The sequence below is a fragment of the Schistocerca americana genome, chromosome 11, assembly GCF_021461395.2.
Source record: "Schistocerca americana isolate TAMUIC-IGC-003095 chromosome 11, iqSchAmer2.1, whole genome shotgun sequence".
Lineage (NCBI taxonomy): Eukaryota > Metazoa > Arthropoda > Insecta > Orthoptera > Acrididae > Schistocerca > Schistocerca americana.
The window spans coordinates 197116574-197137507 of NC_060129.1; the positions used below are offsets into that span (position 1 = coordinate 197116574).

A 20934-nucleotide genomic window follows, 5' to 3' on the forward strand; every position below is an offset into this window, starting at 1 on the left:
AGTCGTTTACAAGAGCTCAGATCGAGCACATCTGCACACTATATGTGCTTTTGTGAAACCAACTGAACATCTGAGTTATACCAAATCAGAAGTGTTGACAATTTTAAAACAAATTTTAAATATTTATACTATACACGAATGCTGATGTCAGTCGCCAGCATTATACAAGATGTGAAGTTTCAACGCATACCGTACCAAAAAAGAACGAGTCGCTATCCCACAGATACCAAATAATGTCGATACGAGCAGAATGGCGAGGCGGATAATATTTCGTTAAGAGCAATGAGTAGCACCAATTCCCACAGTACTTGGCCAAAATATAAGTGCAAGAAGCCAGTGACATTCAGCTGCACAGCTCAAATTTTATGTACGAGCTAATTAGACTGGGAATTATTGGAAATTTACCAACAACTTAAAAAAAAGACATGCAAACCATTTTGTTCAGTGGACATATTAAATTTTATGACGCACAGACTGCCAGGAGACTACTGTAAGAAAGAAAGTAAAATGAAATAAATTCAGACTATTGTACAAAAGAAACTGGCATACAGAAGTGAAACAGGGAATTCGGAACTGAAAACACATTACATCGACAACAAAATGCAGCTCGGTGCCTGTCTCGCAAGGCCCCTGAAGTGTGCCCAAACAAAACTAAGTGCTCAGCAGCAAAATTCCACCTCAACTGCACATCCTTTACTGTACCACAGCAGATTTCAAATCTACGAGTCTGCTCGGTATCTTAAGGTAGTACACAAGTGAAAAATAGATGAAATAGGGTCAAAACGATATCCAACTATCTAGAACCAATACATTCATATTTGGTTTATAATGAAACACTGATTACTTAAAATCAGTTGATTATGGGAAATACAGTGAAACAACCTCACATACAAAAAATTAGACAGACACGTTAGCAAATGTCGCGATGCGTTTCACAATGAACGCACAGTGCGAAATTAAGCCCAAAGATCTTTAACAAAAAACAGTCGTAAAATCTATATATTTCAGTATTAAAAACGTTGTTATCCATTGGGAAACGTAAAAATCAATCAGAAAGTATTCATATGCCTGCAAGGCGATAATTCTTCCCAATGTGGAGTAGATGCATAAACATACTGTTTACTAGAACTGCTTGTAATTTTTCATAATGCAAATCCTTTCAATGTATTCTCTATAGCGGAAAGGCTTCTAATATTGCATATTTCTTGAGTTATGTTACTGTATGATTTTTTTAAATGAAGTATGCCGATGTTATTTTTATATACTGGATATTGTAATGATCTTATTTCTGTAACACTTTGCTCGTGTCCTTTTTTGTCATCATCACCATCATCGTCGTCGTCACTACCACCACCCATTAATCCTCTGCGGTTGCCCAAGTGTGGTGTGAGAGAAATTTCCACATTTTGCACTTCTTCCCCACTGACTTTGTGGCATTCCCTCTCCCTTCCAGACCAGCTGCACTCAAGTGAACCACAGTTCCGTTGCCTCACCTCCAGTCTCTTTCTTACCTTCTTGTTCCTTTTTGAGACATTTTCTCATTGTTCTCTGTCTGTCCATCCTGTCTGCTTGTAGAAACTGTTCTTGCTTCATGTTGTGGTTGTTTACTTGTTTCTTGATACATCTTTTCATTCCTCTCTCTCTCTCTCTCTCTCTCTCTCTCTCTCTCATGGTCACCCATCTGAGTGTTAGCCCAGCCCGACAGCACTTAACTTCAGGGATCTGACGGGAAATGGTTACCAATGCGGCAAGGCCGTTGGCACAAATATAACTACAATGCCAAAAATAAACTGTAAACGAGAAGAACAATATATTGCACAACACTTGATAAATACGCCTTACATATTACAAAAATGGAAACAAAGGAATTGCTGCATTCCTGTGTTTCCATATTTGTATTGTGTAAGGTATATTTGTTCGAGTTTCGAAGTACTAAGTGTAGTGCTGTTCTCATTTACATTTTATTTTTGTCACTGCAGTTGTATTTATGATGCGTGTTCCAATTACAATGTACAGCTACCAGATGATGGTAGTACAATAAAAGAACCGAAAGCTGTACTGCATTACGGAGTTTGCGAAACATATTGCCACTGTTCAAAACTGCCTGAAGAAAGTAATCAGCAAAGACAGGAGGAAAAATATTCTAGTAAACACGGGTCTGCAAACGAGCCATTCACGGAATAAGAGTGAATATGTGCTGCTGAGCCATCATAGACATCACTGAATTCAGTACGAAATATTGCTGTAGTAGAAATGTACCTGAAATATAGACCATTCCATCCAGTCATTCACAATGATGCAGTTGAAGCACTGGAGCAATAAATTGTATAGTCTTGTCCAGATTTCAAAAGCAAAGTGTACATTATTCACACTGATACAGTTGAGGAACCAGAGCAGCACGAGCATATGAAGGAATCTGCATCTCACTGTAGACAAATGGGAGTATTGCAACAAAACTGAAGAAGACAAATGGAACACTCGGGCGTGAGCGTATAGTAAATTGCAAAGGCCTCCTTAAGTTAGGCCTCGAGAGAGTCGAGCCCAGCTACACGGGAGCTCTATCAAAAGGTTTACATTCCAACTACATTTGTACTAAGGTAACGATTCGACAAGAAGACGGCGGCAGTCTTTAAACACGTGCAATTATCATGCTAATGGCTCATTTGTAGATCCGCATTTGCTCGAACATTTTTGTCTATTATTGAATTCTTCTGAAGTTTCAGTTTTTGCTATTAATTACGATTACAAACTGCACAGTTGTCGGTAAAATAAACTGCACTATAACGGATTTCCTCGTTTCGTCGGGAGATTCGGCAGTGAAAGTGAGCTCTTCAGACACCCCACAAAAGACTCGTCAGTCGGAAATCGGCTGCGGTACAACTAGAGAGGTGCAGTCGAGGCAGACTTTTACGTCAGCAGCGGCGCCCGACCCACGGCGGTGTGGGAAATGCGAACGAGTGCTCGGCAATCGGAAGCAGTGCGACAAGCAGACAGAGGCTGTGAGCTGTCGACAAAAGCCGTGCAGCAGTCACCGTGGCTACGGGGCTCTGGCTGCGGCTCGTGGCCGAGCTGCCGCCGGCGGACGACAGGCGCGCCGTCGCCGTCGCCGCTCCGCCACCCCCCGGAGAGCTCGACTGCGGCGGCGCCGCGCCCTCTCCGCCGGGCCGCGGCCGCGGCAGCTCCGCACCCGGGTGCGCCACCCGCACGTGGCGCGTCAGGTTCGGCGCGGTGGAGAACGTCTTGGCACAGGCGGCGCACGTGTTGGCGGGCACCGCCGGCGGGATCCTCGGGACCTGTACGCAACATTCTCTTACACCACCGTACCCGGCGGTGACACCTTCGTGCGGGCCGGGTCGGGTCGGCACCTCCCTGGAACGCTACAGCAATATTCGCCTCGAGGAGTTTCTCTCTGTGCAACTCACTACACGTGTCTGTGCTCGCTCGGGAAACAGATAGGTATCGGGGAGTCCTCTTTGAGCAAAACCCAGTTCCTCATTTTTCTCTGTACACATTTTGGTGACGTTACAGCACTTTCAGCAGGCTTTCGTTTATTCTACCGTAAAACGTAAGTAAATGTAGGCAAAATGTAGATTGGTAGTTGATACTGCAGCCGTCAGATTCAGAAAACTGTCTCAACAAAAGCGTACACAATATCAGTACAGTCTGCTGTCACTGTTACGGACTGTTTTGCACGACACTGCTCGGGTAATCTGTCAACGGCAAGTGATGAGGACTGTTTACATTACTACTCCTATTGAGAATTGAAAAATTAGGCCTAAATGAAAACTACTAACATTTTCTCCCTTTGTTATGCTTCTTTACTATTATTTGATTGCTAGTACTTCTGCCACACAGCTACATTAATTAATCTGGTTCGGTTAGTGTTAAAAAACTAACATAAGTACATCTATTTTGATGCATTACGCAAAACGTCAATTTGAGAGTGGCTTCGTAGTAAAAATCACAGTAATGACAGCAAAATAAGGAATTTTTTCCATCGCACATCAACTAGTGTTAACAATGTTGTAATTCGTGTGTGTTAACTATATTTTATGGTGTGCATTCAGATGTTCTGCTGATCTGTTGAGTCCATTTTATGCACAACATTCTCATTATTGATCCAGCTGCTTCCTCCCAAAGCCGGAAGCTGCGTCGTGTGTATTTGCTGCCCGGACTCTCACCAAACTGTGAAGTAATGTCGTAGTCGCACCATTATTTATTCCCGTGTTGTTCTTCCTGGGACGGCAATGCCCCATATTTCAAGGCACACTGATACTCTGCGGAATGCACATTTTCTCGACATTTTCCAGTTCCGGTAGATGTGACCACTGGCGAAATCTTAACAAACCGAGTGCCATACCCTGAGCCTCGTTTAAATTGTAGTCTCTGTCCTGAGAAAACGAGTAAGCACATCTTAACTATAGGTTTTTCATGTCTGTTCTAAAGTTTTGCGAATCTCTAAAAATGCACCTCCCCACACATAAAATGAAACTTTAAATTCATCTTTAATTTGAATATTTTTGAAATAACATATAGTAATTATTGCTTTAATTGAAAAGTAGATACATTCTTTGCACCAACACATCATCTTAGCACAAACATGAAAAACATAAGTAAACATAATTAACATAGCAATCTTTAGTTTGACAGAAGCAGCAACAGATAAACAGCAGTAATTACACGAAGACTTCAGCAAATAAGTTTCCACACCATCACACACTAAGACCACTGCCCAAGAGTGGCACATTGCCAGAAGAGAGTGCACATTCCACACCACAGTTCTACTGTGGTAGGTGCATCACAATGTGCGACTGTAATGGTGTGGTGATTCGGAATGTACTCCAATGTATGCGAGCAAAATATTTGAACTGTGCACAAGATTGACTGTGAAATTCTGGTGGTATTTGAACCAAATGCAATGTTGCATCCAACAGTAGTGAAATAGTGCGAACCATTTGACCGAGGAACACAGATGTGGGGTGACACTGACTGGGAAATCCAGATCTCCTAACATTCAGTTTCCATACTTTCAGCAATCTGCAATAATGTCTGGGCAGAAATAGATTCTCGAACGACGGGGACATTCACACGGCAGTTCTCAAACGGCTGTAAGACTGTGGAGCAGGTTTCTATCGTCGAGAAACTGAACGCTTAGTACAACATTCTGTCCACTGTTTACAAAGACTTGGTGACTAAGTTGAAAAATAACATCACGTATCTGTGTCAGTCTGAGGTGCAGTGCAGCATCTGATAAAAGTTACTTGACCTGCCATAATAAAGTGCAATTTTCTGTTTGACGCCCATTCTTCACGTCAATGTTTTGAAATCTTCCTTTCCTCACAGATTCTGCAGACAAGCTCCTATTTTTCAACATATTTATATACTATCACATCTCAAATGTTTCAATTCTGTCCTCCTCCCATATACTCACAGTTCTCAATTTACTTCTGAAGAATTACATGAATGGTGTGTAAAAGTATGGCAATTTTAAAAAAGGTCTCCATGTACTGTACAAGACAATCAGCAATGTGAACAGTAAAATGTGATGTTAAGATTTCTGAGTGGGAGTGCAAGCCAGTAAGACTTCCAGCTCTTGCCTGGGACAGTAGTAGTGGTTCGAAACAGCATCTAATTATCCAGACATACAGCTTTCCTAAGTTGCTCAAACTGAATGCCAGGACGGCCCCTTTGGAAACGACACAGGTGATTTTCTTTCCCATACTTCCTTAACGTGAGCTCGTGTCCCACTTTCAGTTATTGGCCTCGTCGTCAATGCGACAAACTACCGTTATCAAATCCTTTCCTTTTCCTTCTTCAAAAAAAGGTGTCCATGATCCCTATCCACATACATTTTCATACAACATTAGTTACGTTTAACAGAGAAATTAAGACAAATCCCAGAATAATGATATACTATTGCCAACACATGTACAGCTCTGTTTTGCTCCAGATCAATTCCTTGAAATACAGCTACAGTGTGTGTGTGTGTGTGTGTGTGTGTGTGTGTGAATGAGAGAGAGAGACGGTGGGGGGAGGGGGGGGGGTGCTTGCTTGTGTGAGAGTACTGTTTTCTATGTCTGATGAGGACTCAGTCCAATCTCAGTCCAATAGCTGAATGATATCCAGCAGTTTTCATTGTATAAGTATCTGCCTTTAGACACCTCCATGTGGTGAGTAGCATCTAACCTTTCATACTGTTGTTATTCCGTCCATGATTTCCCACTGTTTGATTATACTATAAGGAAGAATCAGAAATAAACAAAACGTTCTTCCCAATCACAATTTATACAGAGAAGATTGTGATGACAGACACACAGGTAATGTCGTCTCCTGTGTCTGCACACTAAAGACAGTCTGTTCCCTCACTCACTCCCTAGCTGGAAGGGGATGTTTGCAGCATATCTCCACGAACATGCTATTGACCTGTAAAATGGAGGTTGTTCTTACATATCACTCCCTCATGACATAAAACTGGGAGGGACTGTTATTAACTTCAAAAATAAAGACAACGCCTACGTTTTGCCCGCTTCCTTCCGGCTCGAGTCTAAAAAAACGTACCGACTGTTGTGAAAATAATTATTGCACGAATATTATCTACAAACATCACATACGTGATGGTATTACAAATTTTCAGAGGCAAAACCAGCAAATTTCGATAAATGTGTACAGTCTATAGAAAACAGAGCCAGAGAGTAGATAAAAGCATATAGTCATCAGTCTACTTCACTTAATACTTTCAAAAACTGTGCTATTTGTGCCAGTTCGTTGCTCACCTCTGACAGTTCCGAACAAGATTACCGCCGGATGAGAAACGCATCTCACACTGTATCCCTTCAGTTGTCCGCACATCGTGAGGCACTACACTCTCGGGCACAGAGTCTGGTGGGACATCACAGAAACACCTGCCATATAGAAATCATGTTCAAAGTCTAAGGGAAGCAGAACACCACTCATGCCACTGACACTTATCACTGTTATCATTGCTCCAGAAATGGTTTCATTTCTGAAATCTTGATGCTACACACCATTCTATGTTGAAACATTAGCTTACACTCCTCTGCAGAGTGAAAATAAAAAGAAATGGCTGTAATTTCAGAATGTGTTGTTATCCCGCCATAGTATTTATATGACACGTGGCAACACTAAAGAGAGAGATTCATTTGAACCTGTGCTCTGAATGAAAATGTTAAAGATCCACAGCACTCGTGCCGGATCCCCACAGCACAGGTCAGCTACGGCCACAGTGCTACACTCATGTCACGCGAAGAGTGTACGATCGAGACAAATCTTATTAGAAAAACTGCAGGAGGGAGACAAGCGACAGAAGTACAGCGTGATTATAGATGTTTAACCAGATTGTCAGTTCCGGTATACACCCTAAATGAAATCGACAACTTGGCTGAAAACTCAGAGCCACACAATTAATCGATCACACTGAGAAAACCTGAGATTTCCTTCTAAGAGGTCACCTTTAGGACATGTCTGCGTGAAGAAAGTAAATGGAAAAATTTCTAGGTGCCAAATTTCACATTTGTCAGGAGAATGAAAAATGATGTATCCCTGTTGTGTACAAAGGGCGTTCAAACAGTTTTGCACAGTTGTCTCTAATTTTTTTTTATTTTTTGCAGGAGAAGAATGAAATTTTTTGTCAACATACTTGGAACATATAGCTATAAGTTGGCATATAAAAGTATGTTCTTTTATTTACAGGTGAGCCATAACGAACCATGAAGTAGATGTCAGGTTACGACAACGGTCGGTGACGGAGTTCCTCTTCGAGACCGGTGATGACACCCACATCGATTCACAGGAAGTTGCTCCCTGTTTATGAAGAGGACACAGTGGATCGCAGTAGTATCTGGCAGTGATTGCAGAGGTTTCAAGAAGGTGATTTCTCTCTACTGGACAATCAACGGTGTGGTAGACTGTCGACGGCAGTGAGTGATGTGAATAAGGAGACCGCCGGTCAAATAATCCAAAATGACAGATGTGTGATGACACGACAGCTTGCTGAAATGACTCATTTGTCATTGGGTAGTGTGGTATCACTGGTACAGTCACTAGGGTACAGAAAAATCTGTGCACGTCGGGTGCCTAGATAACTGACGAGAGAAATGAAAAATGATGAGGAAAAACGTGTGTGAGGGTCTCACAAAGACCTTTACTGAAGAGTGGAAAAAGTGTTTTGACGGCATCATTACCCAGAATGAAACAACTGAGAGCAAAACCCAACCCGTGGAGTGGCACAATCCGGATTCCCCTCGGAAGAAGAAACCGAGACTTTCACAAACGGCAGGCTGAAAGGTGATGGCCTCCTTCTTCTGGGATCAGTGTGGCGTCATTTTCATTGACATTTTGGAACCTGCTCCACAATTACCTGGGACCGTAACTGTTTGTCACCGGACAAGCTACGACGCGCCATCGAGACCCACAGACCACAGCTTCAGGGTCAGCTTATCAGACTACACCGTGACAATGCCAAAACCCCATACAGCCCTTTTATGACTCGGGAGAAAATCAGGAAAATGGGTTGGAAAATTGTTCCTCACCCTCCCTACAGTCCAGACTCGGCTCTGTCCGATTTTTACCTCTTTGGTCGTCTGAAAGCCCACCTACACAGTAAAACATTTGATAGTAAGAAAGACCTTATTTCCTCCGTCAAGCGATGGTGTAAAATTCAATCCCCAGAATTTTACCAAGTTGCATTTAAATCACAGAAAGAATGTTGGGCCAGATGTGTCACAGCTCATGGAAGCTACATTGAGTAGGCTCAATGTATGTTCCAAGTATGTTCACAAAAAACTTTCAACCTCTTCCTGCAAAAAATAAAAAATTAGAGACAACTGTGAAAAACTTTTTGAACGCCTCCTGTACAGCTGATTTCAATCCAAAAAATTAAGAAGGTACTCCAATACCGTGGAATTATGCTGCTCACTGCATCACTACAGAAAATGAGACAAACTACACAATAAATAGTTTATTAAGAATGTTCTAAGTGAAAACAAGGACTTTTTGTTCCAAGTGCCTTTAACACCGAGGCACTGTGTTCTAGTTGTGGCAATACAAGTACAGCGATATAGCAATAAATTTTTAACCACACGAACTGTACGTAACAAAAACTGTTTCTCATATCTTTAAATTTTGGAGCTTCAGAGGGAACCGCTGCTCAGCACAAAGACTGTACTCCACCTTCTGACATACGTTCGAAACACTTTCACCACAATTCCACAATCGACACGCGACCAGAGTAACGAGAGCGCGACGGCACCAAAAACACATTTTGTAGCTGTAGAAACTTCCCTTCAGTTCGTTACACACTCTGAGCGGCCAGAGGGAAAGTAGAGTCCGAGTGGAACTCACCTTGGCAGCAGCCCTGGCCTCTGCTCGGAACGAGCGCGGCCTCCTGCCGTGCTTCTCGACGCCGTGTGCCTCCAACTCGTCTCGCGTTGGGAAGCGCGTGGCGCAGGGTGCGCACACGTGGTAGCGGTCCGCGTGCCGCCTCCGGTAGTGCCTCACCAGTGCCGCCAGCTCCTTGAAGACGGTGCCGCCCCCGGCGCAGTACGGGCACTGGTGGGGGCGCGGCTGCCGGGGACGGACCTCCTTCTTCGCGGCCGGGGCGGTAGTCCCGTCTGGGGCCTCCGCCGCGCCCCCGGGTTTCGCCTCGCCCGCGGCGACTTCTTTACCCGTGGGAACTTCTTTACTCGTCGCGACTTCCTTTCCCACGACGGGTTCTTTACCCGCGGCGGCACCTTTACTCGCGACAGCTCCTTTACTTGCGTTCGCTTCGGACGCGGCGGGCGTAGCTGCCGCCGACAGCTTCTGGCGGACGGCGTTCTCGCGGGCGATGTGCACCCTCCTCTGGTGGCGCCGGCACAGCGGCCCCGTTACAAACCTGGAGGCAGAATACGTCTGTTTTTTATCTTATCCGTCAAGGGCACCGAATCTGCAAATCGACCGAGACAAACGCATTGACGACTGTCTCGATCCCTACAGGTACTTGCTAACACACACTGCTTTTCGAAAACAAAGTGGTGATACGGCATATTCCAGAATATTAACTACTAGCTAGTTGCCGAATGTGATTTTTTAATTTAAAAGCTGAGAACACATTCTGATATTATATATGAACTATGATGATAATTTAGCAATGTACCGACAAATCTCCAATTCTTTGAATAATTGGACTCCTAAGTATAAAATGTCATACCTCCTGAACTACGTGTCGCACAGATACATTTTGCAGATACATTCAGTAGTATACGTGCACATTGTCCACAAAATATGTTGTGAACAAAGTTTGTAGTAATGAAGTAATAAAGTAAAATGTCATCTTGAAGTTTTACTGCAGGAACAGTATTATGTTTATTTACATTTTTTGCATTTATCATTTTGTGGATGGTGTCAGCAAATAAGATTTTCCAAACTGCTTGAAATTACACGTAAAGTTTTTTGGCATCACTAAGTGCTCTCAATTTCAAATACTGGACGACTGTGGTCGCGGTAACTCGCGTGCTGTGATTTACACTGCCTCGAGACATATGCACAGTTTCTAACAGTAATGCCCGACTTATTGTGATAAACTTATAAAAACAGATTATACCTCTAAATGAGTAGATTATGAAGCATTTTAAAGTTTTAAATTAATTCAGTAATTATACAAAATACTGAAAATCAAATTTATGTTGGCTGTTAGAATGCAACATGGAACTAGGACCATGAACCAGGTTAGCCATTTATTAGTAAAGACAGTTCATTCGAGGTAACCCGATACCGTATTTTTGATTGAAAAGTGCCTTCTATAAATTCTGAATTATTTTATGCAACCATATTGCAGCCAGAACTACTGGGAAAGGTGTGCCACTAACCTCTTATCACAATAGAGACACAGAAATCTGGGTACAATCTCCACTTTGGGTTGAACCGCGACTTCCACACCACTGGGGACTGTCGCCGCACTCGACAGGTCTCCCTGCGCTTCCGCACCTGTGCACGCTCCGTTCGTATCCGGCTTGGGGTTCGTTCCCTTCCCTGCGTCCGTCGGTGGTGCAGCAGTCGGCTGTGGGTGGTCGAGCAGGTGCGGCCGCAAGCCGGTCAGTCTGTCGTCGAACCAGTCGCCACACGTGTGGCAGCGGTACATCCCGGGGCACTCCACACTGCCCGGGGCCTGCAACAGGTTCACACATCCTAACATTTACCGTTCAATAGCAGGTGAAACTTCACTATTTCAACAAATTTCACTGTCCACATTGAAAGCTGTCTTAAATAACTGGCCAGTTTTCCTGATATTTCTCTTGTCCAATTTTATATCGGAGAGAAAAAGGAATGAAATTTTCTATAGCGGCGGGATTTTACAGACTGGCCCTTTCAGATTTTCTTCATACTGAAGAATAGCAAAATCAGAGCTCGGACATTCATTTACTAAAACACGATTCTTCTTCAGAAAAACAAAAATTACAAGCATCTGAGCACTGTAAAGTACGAAACAATTGTAGCTACTTAGCAAGTTTGTCAGTAGCTCAACACACAGTGTAATCAGACGATTACCGTTAGTCCCTGGTTCGAATCTCTCTAGTAGTAATAACTTTTCCTTGTTTTATTTAACTTCCATATTTGTTAACAAATGGGAATGTTAATTTACTAATACTGAATCATAATTTTAAAAAAAAAGGGAGAGAGAGAGAGAGGTCACTGATCATACAAACACAAATTAAGGCCAATATTAAACTACTATATTTCTTTGACAAAGGAATATAATCAAATATACATCAAATTTCTTTGATAAAGATAAGAGAGTGCCCACAGCTATCATTCTCTCAGAACTCCACCCCCCCTCCCCTTTCCCCGACCACCAACACACACACACACACACACACACACACACACACACAAATAAAACAGGGACAAACCTTAAAATACTGTAGAACAGAATGTGCCCTTTGCTATGCACTTCAAATAGTATACATACTGATGGAAGGATGTCACACATTTGTTCAGAAAGGTGGAAGTGTGACAAACAGCCAAAAAATTCCAACAGCAGATGATACAAGAAGCGCACAGTACATTTGGAAGCTTTACTGTCAAAATTTTACTAGAAGTTGAAAAACAAAATTACTGGAAAAATGTGCATTTTTTATTAAAATAGCAATGAACTTTGAGCCCTGCATGCTCATCTTCAGGTGCTCATCACTATTATGATGTAATTGCTTGTGTGAAACAGATGTTAAACGCCAAAAGATAGGACTTTGATGCTAAAACGCATCATGTAAAAAAAGAAAAACCACCCAGTTTTTAATGAATGCAGACAATTTTTGTTTCAGAACACTGCCTTGGTATCAGCTGTCCTATAGAATGTAACACAGAGATTCTGACCTGTACTTCTAGGTGTTGGAATAGTGGATAGTAAGGAAGCAGCTGAGATTGAATTAGCAAGTGACCTTACAAATAAAGATGGGAGGTTTTTGCTTCAGTTATGCCAAAAATCCCACTCTCCCTGGTCAGAGAACAGAGGGACAGAGTTCAGACTACTTGCTCACCCACTGGTAATTAATTTCACTACCAATGACTTCCTACATAGGTCGTCTTTGCGGTGACGCTAGTGTGTGTTTGTCTGAGGGTTTAAATTTCCCTTCTCGCACTCGTATCTCAAAAATGACGGAGTGTTCACACGTCAAAATACTGGTAGCTGTCGAAGATGTCGACTAGCTACATTCCCGTAAGTTGTTTGAACATTTTATATGCCAGGAAAAACTCGAGTGATACTGGAGCACCACTCGTTACACAACAGCTACACAGAATACAGATGTGGATATAGAATTACATCTGAAGTATTTTGCATATTGTTTTGAAAATACCACTTTTCAGTAGGGCGAGGAGAGGGCAGGAGTTTGAAGAAAACTAACAGTGCTACAAGCTACAGAATCACTGACACAGGTGGGAATTCGGCAGCAATATCTTCGATACAAATACGTTTACGAGATGGGGCAGATTTCCACAACAGAGTGCTCTGCTACTCAAGAAGGGATATAAGAAAGGGACTGTGCAAAGCCTACAGTGGGGGAATTATACTGGGATTCACTTTTAAGTAATTTCGGAATCCGGCACGCAATAGCAGCAGTAACAGAAAAAGCCGTTCGCACACACACTTTTCCGGCACTGACCTTGGCGTAGGAGAGCGGTGCCCCGGCCTTGGAAGGGTTGGCGATGCCGCAGTTCGCGACGTCGCGCTCCGACAGGTAGCAGACGCTGACGTGGCAGCGCAGGTAGTGGCGCTTCAGGCTGAACGAGCGCTTGTACACCGTCGAACACACCTCGCACAGGAATCCCTTCGGTGTGCGGTGCGTCGGCTCCATGCGGAACTGGAACCTGCACACACCACAAACAGCTCCAGCACTGACATGGTCCACTCCGTATTAGATAATAAGTGTTAGAGGATATCTCGCACCAGACAGCCTCCCCATTTTACCCCCTAACAAATACAGCTCTGAGATGTAAAACACTTAAAAGAAACCACTTCGTCACACAGTAGAATGCAGATCACGAATGCCCAAATGCCTTCCTCTGCCGAGACTACGAGTGCCTCGAGTGGAGACACAAAATGAGACGATTTCTGTCTGATACCCCTACAAAAAGACCCATGGTCATCTTCTGCTGTCCTTCCAAGTTCCCCAGTCCTCCTTCCTGTTTTCCTGTCCCTCTACCAATGTGCCCAACTCATCCAATACAGTGCCCACCCAAACGTGCACCAGCCGCCAAACTGAAGTCCTGGCATTGTGTGTCAAGCCAACACAATTTAGGGGCACAAAGGAGAGAGAGAGAATGTGTGTGTGTGTGTGTGTGTGTGTGTGTGTGTGTGTGTGTGTGTGAGCGCGCGAGCGCGCGCACGCGCACGCAGGGGCACACATGCAGGTGCGCACACACTCCAGCTCGTCAAGAAAACATTAGAAACTATAGAAATATTAGTATAAAGATGTCACGAAAGCATCTTGGACTGAAAGAAAATTACTAAAAAAGGCTAACAGAAATTGAAGAGAAAAGAACATTGATAACTTGGTACAGGGAACTAAAACTAAATCAACTGCACCCCTAGTTCAACACAAAAGCTTCAGAAAAAACATCTTGGGAGGAAATATCATTGGGCAGAAATCAGGTGGCAGGCCCAGAACATCCACATTAAAAGTGCTATCAGTGGAATTAATTAACTAAAACCCACACTGTACTTTTCTCATTGTTTCAATTTAACAAAAGCCCATACAACTTCAGAAGTGTTGCACAGCAAACGAAAAGCAGCTCTGGCTTACTTTTTCAGCTCCGACTTGTCTGCGTCTGCTGCCTGCACCACTGCAGCCGCGTCGAACTGCGGCACCTTCTCGAGTGGCACGCTGCAGCGCAGGCTGTCCCCCTCCTTGCGGACGTCCATTTCGCTGTCGCCCCGGTCGCCCGTCTCGCCGCTCTCAGCAGTCAGTGTACTTTCCTCGCCGGCAGAGGTCGGCACCGCCGTCTCCACCGGGCTGTCGCGCGGGGACCGATCCGCTTCCTCGCGGGACCTCGGCGACCGCGAGGCCGCGTTCTCTCCCTCGGGAACGGCGTCGGGAACTTCCGCACCTGCCGTAAGTCACAGTACGGTCAGATAATGGTGTGTCGTCGCAAATAAAAAATGCGTTACGTGAGCGGTTGCAACTCCAAAGGAATAGTTTTTACAAATGTTTGAAAAGAAAGTTTTCAATGTCTACGACGGATGTCACTCTGCGCATTTGGAATCTCTGCCCCTGTGATCACAATTATTTTCATTTATCTATTGTAGTTGTATACACATTACAAAATACTGACTTAACAGTTAAACAATTAAAGACAAAATAACCTACTTGTATTGGCTGTGCAACAGAGTCAAAAATAAAATAACGCAGATGGAGACTAAATGTAAGAAAGTTCCATAAAAAGAATAAATGAAATTCGAGCAAAATGAATAATAGCAGTACCGATTGCAATAACGTGCCAAAAACATAATGTGAAGGAAGAAATTAAATTGAAGTAAATACATAAAAATGATTAACATCTCATGGCAAAGTTCCAAATGGAAGAAGAATGAAGGAAGAAACAATGAAAGCAAATAAACAGGCAAAAGATTAGAAATAACAAAATTATATTTGAACAGATTAACTGAATAAAAATAATGACAGTTGCTTCATTATAGAGGAAAAAATAATTCAATCATTGCTTGGCACCCAACAGGACACAATCACACAACCTTCATCACACCAGCCAAATAACTTAACTGCTGAACTACACTGACATTTTACAAATTAGCAATAGTTTCAAGACTCTTGGTCATCTAGGGGGTTACAATAAATTCATTTTTGTCAATTACTTCTAAACAATGGCCCACCTGAGTGAATGGCTACAGGGTGTGATTCTTGAGGCCTTCACTTACACCACTGTATATATGACTTTCAAAATTCAATCCCTAAATCGGTGTGGCAGGCAGCACAGAAACCTCACCTCGCACACATCACCCCCCCCCCGGTCTGTGAATTGCGACCGAGGGATAAGGATATTAATTAATTAAAAATAAATAAAAAAGGGGGGAGGAGGTTCTCGGTGCAAATGCCACTGTTCAGGTACGATACGATGTTGAACAAATGTTAACACTTTACGTAATATCTAAGGCTTACAAAGACCACTGGTAATTGTGCAGCGTTCCTATCGCGTCTAAGCAGCCCGTGCCTCACGAGAGCATTTTACTAGTAACTAAGAAAAGCCTTTATAATACTAGCCCACTGGTAGCCACTAAAACTGAACAGTCTGGCATACCTGCGGAATCCTCTTCAGCCACGCCTCGCACAATCTCCTCGGCATTATTCTGTGCCGCTCCCTCCTCGGTCTCAGTCTTAGTTTCTTGCTCCCGATCTTCCTTCTCGGACGGGATTACACTGGCAGGCTCTTCCTCAGGTACTGCACTTGCACCCTCAGCACCAGCTGCCAATGACGGTGAGAGAGGCACCAGGTCCTCCGCTTCTGCCTCCACCGGTCCCCCCTCCGCCGCTGCCTCCGCCTCCACTGGTCCTGCCTCCGCAGGTCCCTCCTCTGCCTCCGCAGGTCCCTCCTCCGGTTCCGACGGTCGCTCTTCCGGTTCCGTCGGCTGCTCTTCTGGTTCCGCTGGCCGATCTTCCGGATCCGCTGGCCGATCTTCCGGATCCGCTGGCCGATCTTCCGGATCCGTTGTCCTATCTTCCGGTTCCGTCGGTCGCTCCTCTGTCTCTGCGAGTTCCTCCGCCTCCATTGCCGTGTCGTCTCGTGTCGGTGATTGGTGCGAGCTCTGACCACTGGTGGACTGTCTCACCTGCTCAGAAAAATGTACAGTTACAAGTTATGCCGACAGAAACCTCGTTTTCTTTAAACGACTTTAGGAAATGGGGAATTGTTAGGAACACTGTAGTTGTACCGTATTTCTGCATACAGAGTAATCTATCAGTTCTCTGAGCAGCAAAATAACAGAGAATGGCTGAAGCAGAGGGGATATAAAATTCAGACTCGCAATAGGTATAAAATAAGAAAATGTGAAATTTGTTAATACCGAGAATTAACTGATGTGTTTGCATTTCTTTTCCGAACATATTTTTACGGCGTGTAGCCTCGAAAAAGAAATAAAACGTGTACGATCGACAGTTCCGACAAAAAGAGAATAAATGCCTTCGACACGTGGTGCTGCAGAACAATGCCTCAGGTTAAGAGTGTAGACCGGATAACTGACGAGGACGTACCGAATCGAGATTGGAGGAAAAAATAAATTTGTAACTCGACTCGATTAAAGGAAGAAGTCAGTCAACAGGACACATCCCGAGCCTAATGATTCGCCCACTCTTATATTTCATTAGACTTTCTAATATAAGAATGATTTTGTGAATGTAATTACTTTTGCTGTAAAAATGAACGTTGCAGATTCTTGCCGTCTGTGGCTCAGATATAGCAACAATTGTGGAATTTATTTATTCTATGTTGTGAAACAGTTTTATTGCTTTAGATAATTTATCACACCTGTGTGACTTTCCCTTTAGCTACAGTTGTGGTTCGTAATTTGGTACGTTAAATAACAGAAACATTGCATTCGCAGATTCGGTTGAAAGTATAGTGAACAAAACCCTACTTTGTTGGGTAGATATACAATGTCTTTCTGCAAAACTTCAGGACTTCTGGTATTTAATACCAATTTTTTATTATTCAAGGAAAATGACATTCAGTAAATGTGCAGATCACAAAAGAATCATAAATAAACTGACCTGTGAAGTACCGTTTCGTACCTCGCAGGATCCTTAGGAAACTAAATAACGAAAATGTGATGTCATTTTACAGTTATTGTCAATTTTCATGGCACTACAGACAGTCCCTACTATAAAAGCGACGTTACAAATCGATATAAACATTAGAATTCGTACTCAGTCAGTATCTTATTCAGAAGTGTTGCTTGTTGCCCGAGTTGCTCCTATCTCTGTGGGCAACAAAAAGAAGACAGTGTCACAACTGTAATTTCAGACTGTATTATGTCCTTTCCCTTAGTAAACTGTATGCTCTTTTTGTATGTACTGTACCCAAGTTCTGCCAGTGACCACCACGTCAAACCTAACTGCAGAGTATTAAAACAACAATTTTAGGCAGGTCGACAAACTGTCTTCCGTGCAACCTGTGTCAAACAATTTTAAGAATCATTTTGCTATTGATTTATTTTTAAGTAATGATGAAACAGCCTTTACTTTTCTAAAACTTCTCAAACTACTACAAACAAAAGTAGGTTTCTCACAGTTTCTCTGACAGCCTGTCGGCCACACACTGCTCTGTTGCCAGCCTGTGCAAGTGTGTAGATCCTCCGAGCAGCAGGCGGATCTGTGGAGGAAGGCGCACACTCGGCCCTATGTTGCTGTGGCACCCTTACTGAGATACCCCTGCCATCGGGTACAGGAGGCCAACCGTGGGGGTGCATACCGATCACTTCATTACACACTCTCTCTCTCTCTCTCTCTCTCTCTCTCTCTCTCTCTCTCTCTCTCTCTCTCTCTCTCTCTCTCGATTCCCACAGCAGACAGATGAGTTGTATCTGTACTGCAGCTGTATTACAGGAAACAGAATGGCTCTGAGCACTATGGGACTTAACATCTATGGTCATCAGTCCCCTAGAACTTAGAACTACTTAAACCTGACTAACCTAAGGCCATCACACAACACCCAGTCATCACGAGGCAGAGAAAATCCCTGACCCCGCCGGGAATCGAACCCGGGAACCCGGGCGTGGGAAGCGAGAACGCTACCGCATGACCACGAGCTGCGGCCTACTGGAAACAGAACTGCATAGAACAGCTGAGGCAAGAATGAGGTAAATAGTGCAGAAGCACCCCCCAAAGCAGTCTGCAGCCGGTGCTAGTCACACAATTGCATTTGCCACACTAAGCAGAGAACAACAAGCAAATGCAGCTGTAGCAATTACACGTTCTCCCAACTATCAGTTGTGGATGATCCAGATTGTGGATTACCAGTGCACAGTAAGGTGATTTCTGACAAAAAAAGAAACGTAGTGACTGACTTCAACCTGAATCTAAATAAACCTGAATAAATCTACGCATCATGCTACACTGACTGATCACAGGCGACACAGCCCCGAGAGGATGATATTTTTAATCTCTAGCTAAACCGTAATATTATATTGAGTCTTGTACGTATGTGAATGTTAACAAGCTGCAAATTTGTTTCACGTACTGCGGTTCTTCTATTATGCTTTTCTTAGTACATTGCATTACATTATTGTGGAGGTTTGATAATGGCACATATGCCGAGTTTGGAACAGCACAACAAAAACATAGTCAAAAGTGAAAAACAATGTCATTTAAGAGAAAGACAGACACTTTCTCAGAAGATTAAAGACAAAGACAGCCTCTCTCACTCACAATGTCGTACAGAATGCCCGTGACGACGTCACGCCCCACGCCCAGCTCCGGAGCTTCCGCGTCAGTCTCGACGTCCGGTTCCGACTCAGATTCCGCGTCCGGGGCCGGGGGTGACGGGGAAGCTCCCGCCACGTCGTTTAGGATATCGGGCAGCACCAGGCCGGCAACGCACTGCGGCCTCGTCACACGAGTCCCCGTCGCGTAGTAGATGGAGGCGGGAAGGCGCCCGCCGTAGCAGAATGGCACCGTGGCGTCACGTGCCGGCCGGGGGCTCGCCGGCACCACCTGGTCCGCATCATCCGGCGGGGCCGTCCGTGGTGCCGGCCGGAACGGTGGCCGCAGCAGTAGGTCGTCCGCGTCACCTGCAACAGAGCGACCGTTTCCCATACAACCCGTACGGGACAGAGTGGCTGCACCACAGGTTTCCAGTACCCCTCACCCTGAGAGTACTGAGCCCTTAAGGGGACTACACCGTGCTTCAGGTAAAAAAAAATCGATTTTCATCATATTTCGATAGATTAAGATTTTATTTAAGTACTCTGAAAAGGATTTTGCTGAAAAAAAATGTTTTTGAGAATTTAAAGAGCATTTTCCTACCACGAGTGTTTATGTGCCACGCTCACTTTTCTGCCACCCACTTTTCTGCATATATTTTAGATCTTTATATCCCCCCCCGAGTGTGTTGGCTATCCTTGGAATGCAACAGTCAGTATTCTTTTGTTTCTGCTGTTTGTAAACAACACGCATTCAAACACGCAGTTAGTTTTGTTCAAGTATGATTGCGAGTAGTTGTTATACTTAAGTTTGCAGTCCTTGTTTTGTTGTGTTTATTGAAGATGACAAAACGTAAAGGCATTTTCAAGAAATGACAATTTAGAGGAAACAAGTTTAGAAAGCTTTCCGTACAAGAGGTTATGTCGCCTGGCAATGATGTTTCTAATTGTAATTTTTCAACAAGTGCATCATAAAAGAAGCTCTCACCATTTCAAGAGAGTTACAACAAATTTACTGTAAGTTACAAGGGGTGCAGTAACATTATTATAAATTTGAGAATATTATCAGATGTAATTTCTAAATCTGTACAATGTAGACAGTGTTATGAGTCACAGAGAGTGAAAAATTGTGAGAGTACCAGTGGGAGAAAAGGCCTAGCAATTGCTTTGGATTTAATTTGCACTAAATTCTCAGCTGTGCTTTCATTTATGAGTTCTTCAAAACCAGATGCAAGTGGACCTTATGAAATCAATACTAGATTAGCTTATGCCTTACGATCCATTGGCAAGGGCACGGCTGTAGGGAGAACATTTTGTTCAGTGATGAGCTTACATCAACCACAGATAAATTTGAAAAACTGACTGCAATCTTAGAGAAAGCTGTATGTGAGGTCAGTGAGGAAAGCATGAAACTGGCTGCTAGGGAAGCATTGGAAGAAAATGATGGATGTTCGGATATTGCAGTTGTACTTGATGGAAGTTGGCATAAAATAGGACATACTACTCTGAATGGAGTAGTGACTGGCACGAGTGTAGACACTGGTAAAGTGTTAGACGTGGAGATAATGTTTAAATATTGCAAATGTTGTAAAGTCAATGAACATAAAGAACAACTGTGTGGATAATTTTAGAGGAACAAGTGGTGGTATGGAAGTTCATGGTGTACAACAAATATCGCTCCGTAGAAACAAGTGGTGTACGGTACATCAAATATTTGGGCTATGGTGACAGTAAGGCATACAACAATGTGTTGAACTACAAGCCATATGAAGACGCCATTATTAGCAAAATAGAATGTGCAGGCCATGTTGAAAAACGTTTGTGAACGAGGCTGAGAAAACTGTTGATATGAGAGGGAAAAAATTAGAAGATGGAAAATTGTTGACCGGACAGGGTCGGTTAACTAAAACTGAAATAGAAAACTTGCAGGTGTACTATGGGCAGGCAATTAGGAGGAATAAAGAAAATCTGGAGGCAATGAAGAGAGATGTTTGGGCCATATTCTTCCATAA

The 20934-nt window shown here is 43.5% G+C and overlaps 1 protein-coding gene across 1 annotated transcript in view; it reads right to left on the reverse strand.

The window, feature by feature from the left end:
- The window catches only part of LOC124553547, a 328767-nt gene that overhangs the window by 169515 nt on the left and 138318 nt on the right, over positions 1-20934 (reverse strand). Inside the window, exons 3-8 of the mRNA XM_047127394.1 lie at positions 18930-19291; positions 15808-16336; positions 14298-14601; positions 13158-13362; positions 10866-11164; positions 9361-9892 (exon numbers count right to left, since the gene is read on the reverse strand). Coding sequence (XP_046983350.1) covers positions 9361-9892; positions 10866-11164; positions 13158-13362; positions 14298-14601; positions 15808-16336; positions 18930-19291 — 2231 coding nt within the window. The remainder of the gene's footprint in view (positions 1-9360; positions 9893-10865; positions 11165-13157; positions 13363-14297; positions 14602-15807; positions 16337-18929; positions 19292-20934) is intronic.